General features: G+C 38.2%; 1 protein-coding gene across 1 annotated transcript; it reads left to right on the plus strand.

Moving 5' to 3' along the window:
* Window positions 1–427: 427 nt before the first annotated feature.
* VWDE (von Willebrand factor D and EGF domains) lies at window positions 428–1,679 on the plus strand (the record flags this gene model as incomplete). The annotated part of the gene is made up of 2 exons (XM_023749205.1): window positions 428–585; window positions 712–1,679. Coding segments are annotated over exons 1-2 (1,126 nt in total), but the record flags the coding sequence as incomplete, so codon positions are not given.
* Between the last annotated feature and the right edge of the window lie 304 nt (window positions 1,680–1,983).

Genomic DNA, 1,983 nt, shown 5'->3' on the forward strand with positions numbered 1-1,983 from the left:
TCAACATTAATAGCTGTTTTAATTGCACAAAATGTCTCACTCTAGTTTAAATTATTTTTTAAAAAGAGTTTAAACAAAGTATCAATAAAAGGATCAATGTGTAAATCAAATTTCAAATCAGCAAAAGGCAAAACCCCATTATTTTGACATATAGCATTAAAAGCAAAGGTGTAGTCTAAGGAAAATCAGTATTTTATTTTCCTTTTATATTGAGAGAATAAATGAATTTATTTGTTACATAATAGTTTTTTCATAATCTGCATTGAATATTATTTTATTTATTATTTTTTGTTTATCTTTATTGTTGAAAGTATTACAGATGTCCTCCTTTTTTAATATTGCATATTATTTTAAATGACTTCTTTTTGTATTTCAGATCTCGTTTTCTTTTGGAGCATTTATCCGTGCTGATCTTAGTGAATGGGGCATGAGTCTAACAATCAGAGCCCCTAGTGTAGATTATAGAAACACTTTGGGACTTTGTGGCACCTTTGATGAAAACCCCGAAAATGATTTCCATGACAAAAATGGGATCAAAATTGATCAAACTTTTAATAATTATTTTGCTTTTATTAATGAATGGAGGTAAGTAAATTAATATTTGACTTAAAATGAGTGATGACTCAATACTCTACTTTTTTTGCAAGACGTTCCTGGGGAGGGGAGGGGGGTGCTTGTGTTCAAATTACTTTTCTGTTTTCCATCTGGAAGGATTTTGCCAGGAAAAAGCATGTTTGACACAATGCCAATATCTCTGCCATCGCCTGGAAAACTATCCTATTGTAGCTGCTCCTTGGACACCACTTCACCCTACCCGTCTTCTAATCATCTGGCTCGTGTTTCTCAAGCAGACATTGCTTCCGACTGCAAAGTCCTCACAGGTGTCAAATTCTCTTCCTTGATACCAGAAGTGGATGTCACTTCTAAATATATTAATTCAGAAGCTCTTGTCAGAGAGATCAACAAGCATACCTCTCGAGAAGAAAGTAATTCAAATTTCTTTCCTCAAGACAAAAAGCACGTGAACCTACCCAAACTGGATTTAAATTTACAAAAATATCCTAAGAATGAGAAACAAGATGTTCCAAAAACTTTGGACAATGGGATACACACACAGGACCAGGATAGAAAGAGTCAAAAAAAATGGTGGCATCGACAAAACAGATGGAAACGGCAAAACATTTATGAGTTTCTTCCTTTGCTTGCTTTCCAAAGTCTCAGACAGAAGGATGTAAAAGAGCTTACTTATTTTTTCCCTGAGGACCATACTGAGGATGTCCAGCAAGAGTTTGTCCCCAAATGGCCTACACCCTCTGGCCTAACGGAACACAGCACGTTGAAACTCTGTCAGCGGACTCTAGCCAACTCCAGCATAGGAAGGCGCTGTCTCGCCTTTCTTGGCAAGACACTAGACAGTGTTATAGATATGTGCGTTAAGGATGTTCTCCTAAAAGATGATCGCAGCTGGGCAGGAGCAGGTGTGGCCCTTTTAGAAAATGAATGTGAAAGGAGAATTTTGGAAGAGGGTAAATATAACACAGAAGAATATGGCAAATCAATTGAAGACATTCTCTTAGTATTAAAATGCCCCAATTTGTGCAGTGGCAATGGGCAGTGTATGCAATGGGGATGCATGTGTTCCCCAGGCTTTGGTTCCTATGACTGCAGTGATTCACGTGGTAAGTAAATACTCTTCAACTGCAATATTGTGAATGTCATTTAATTATGAAAATATCTTTGTTCTTTTTACCTTCAGTATTTTAGCAGGGTTGTACAGATAATATAGGGGGGAAAACAAATTATATTAACTAATCCTATATGATAAAAGACTAATGCAAATTGTCCCCTCAACCAGGAGTTTGACCTGGAATTCAACCAGGAGTTCAACCAGGGGCGGGGCCGGCCAGCCAAGTGCCCGCAGCCCCTCCCCATGGCTGGCCCGGCCCCTGATTGGCCCTACCCCGATCGAGGTCAGGGCCAGCT

Source organism: Myotis lucifugus, unplaced genomic scaffold (genome assembly GCF_000147115.1).
Source record: "Myotis lucifugus unplaced genomic scaffold, Myoluc2.0 scaffold_3727, whole genome shotgun sequence".
NCBI lineage: Eukaryota > Metazoa > Chordata > Mammalia > Chiroptera > Vespertilionidae > Myotis > Myotis lucifugus.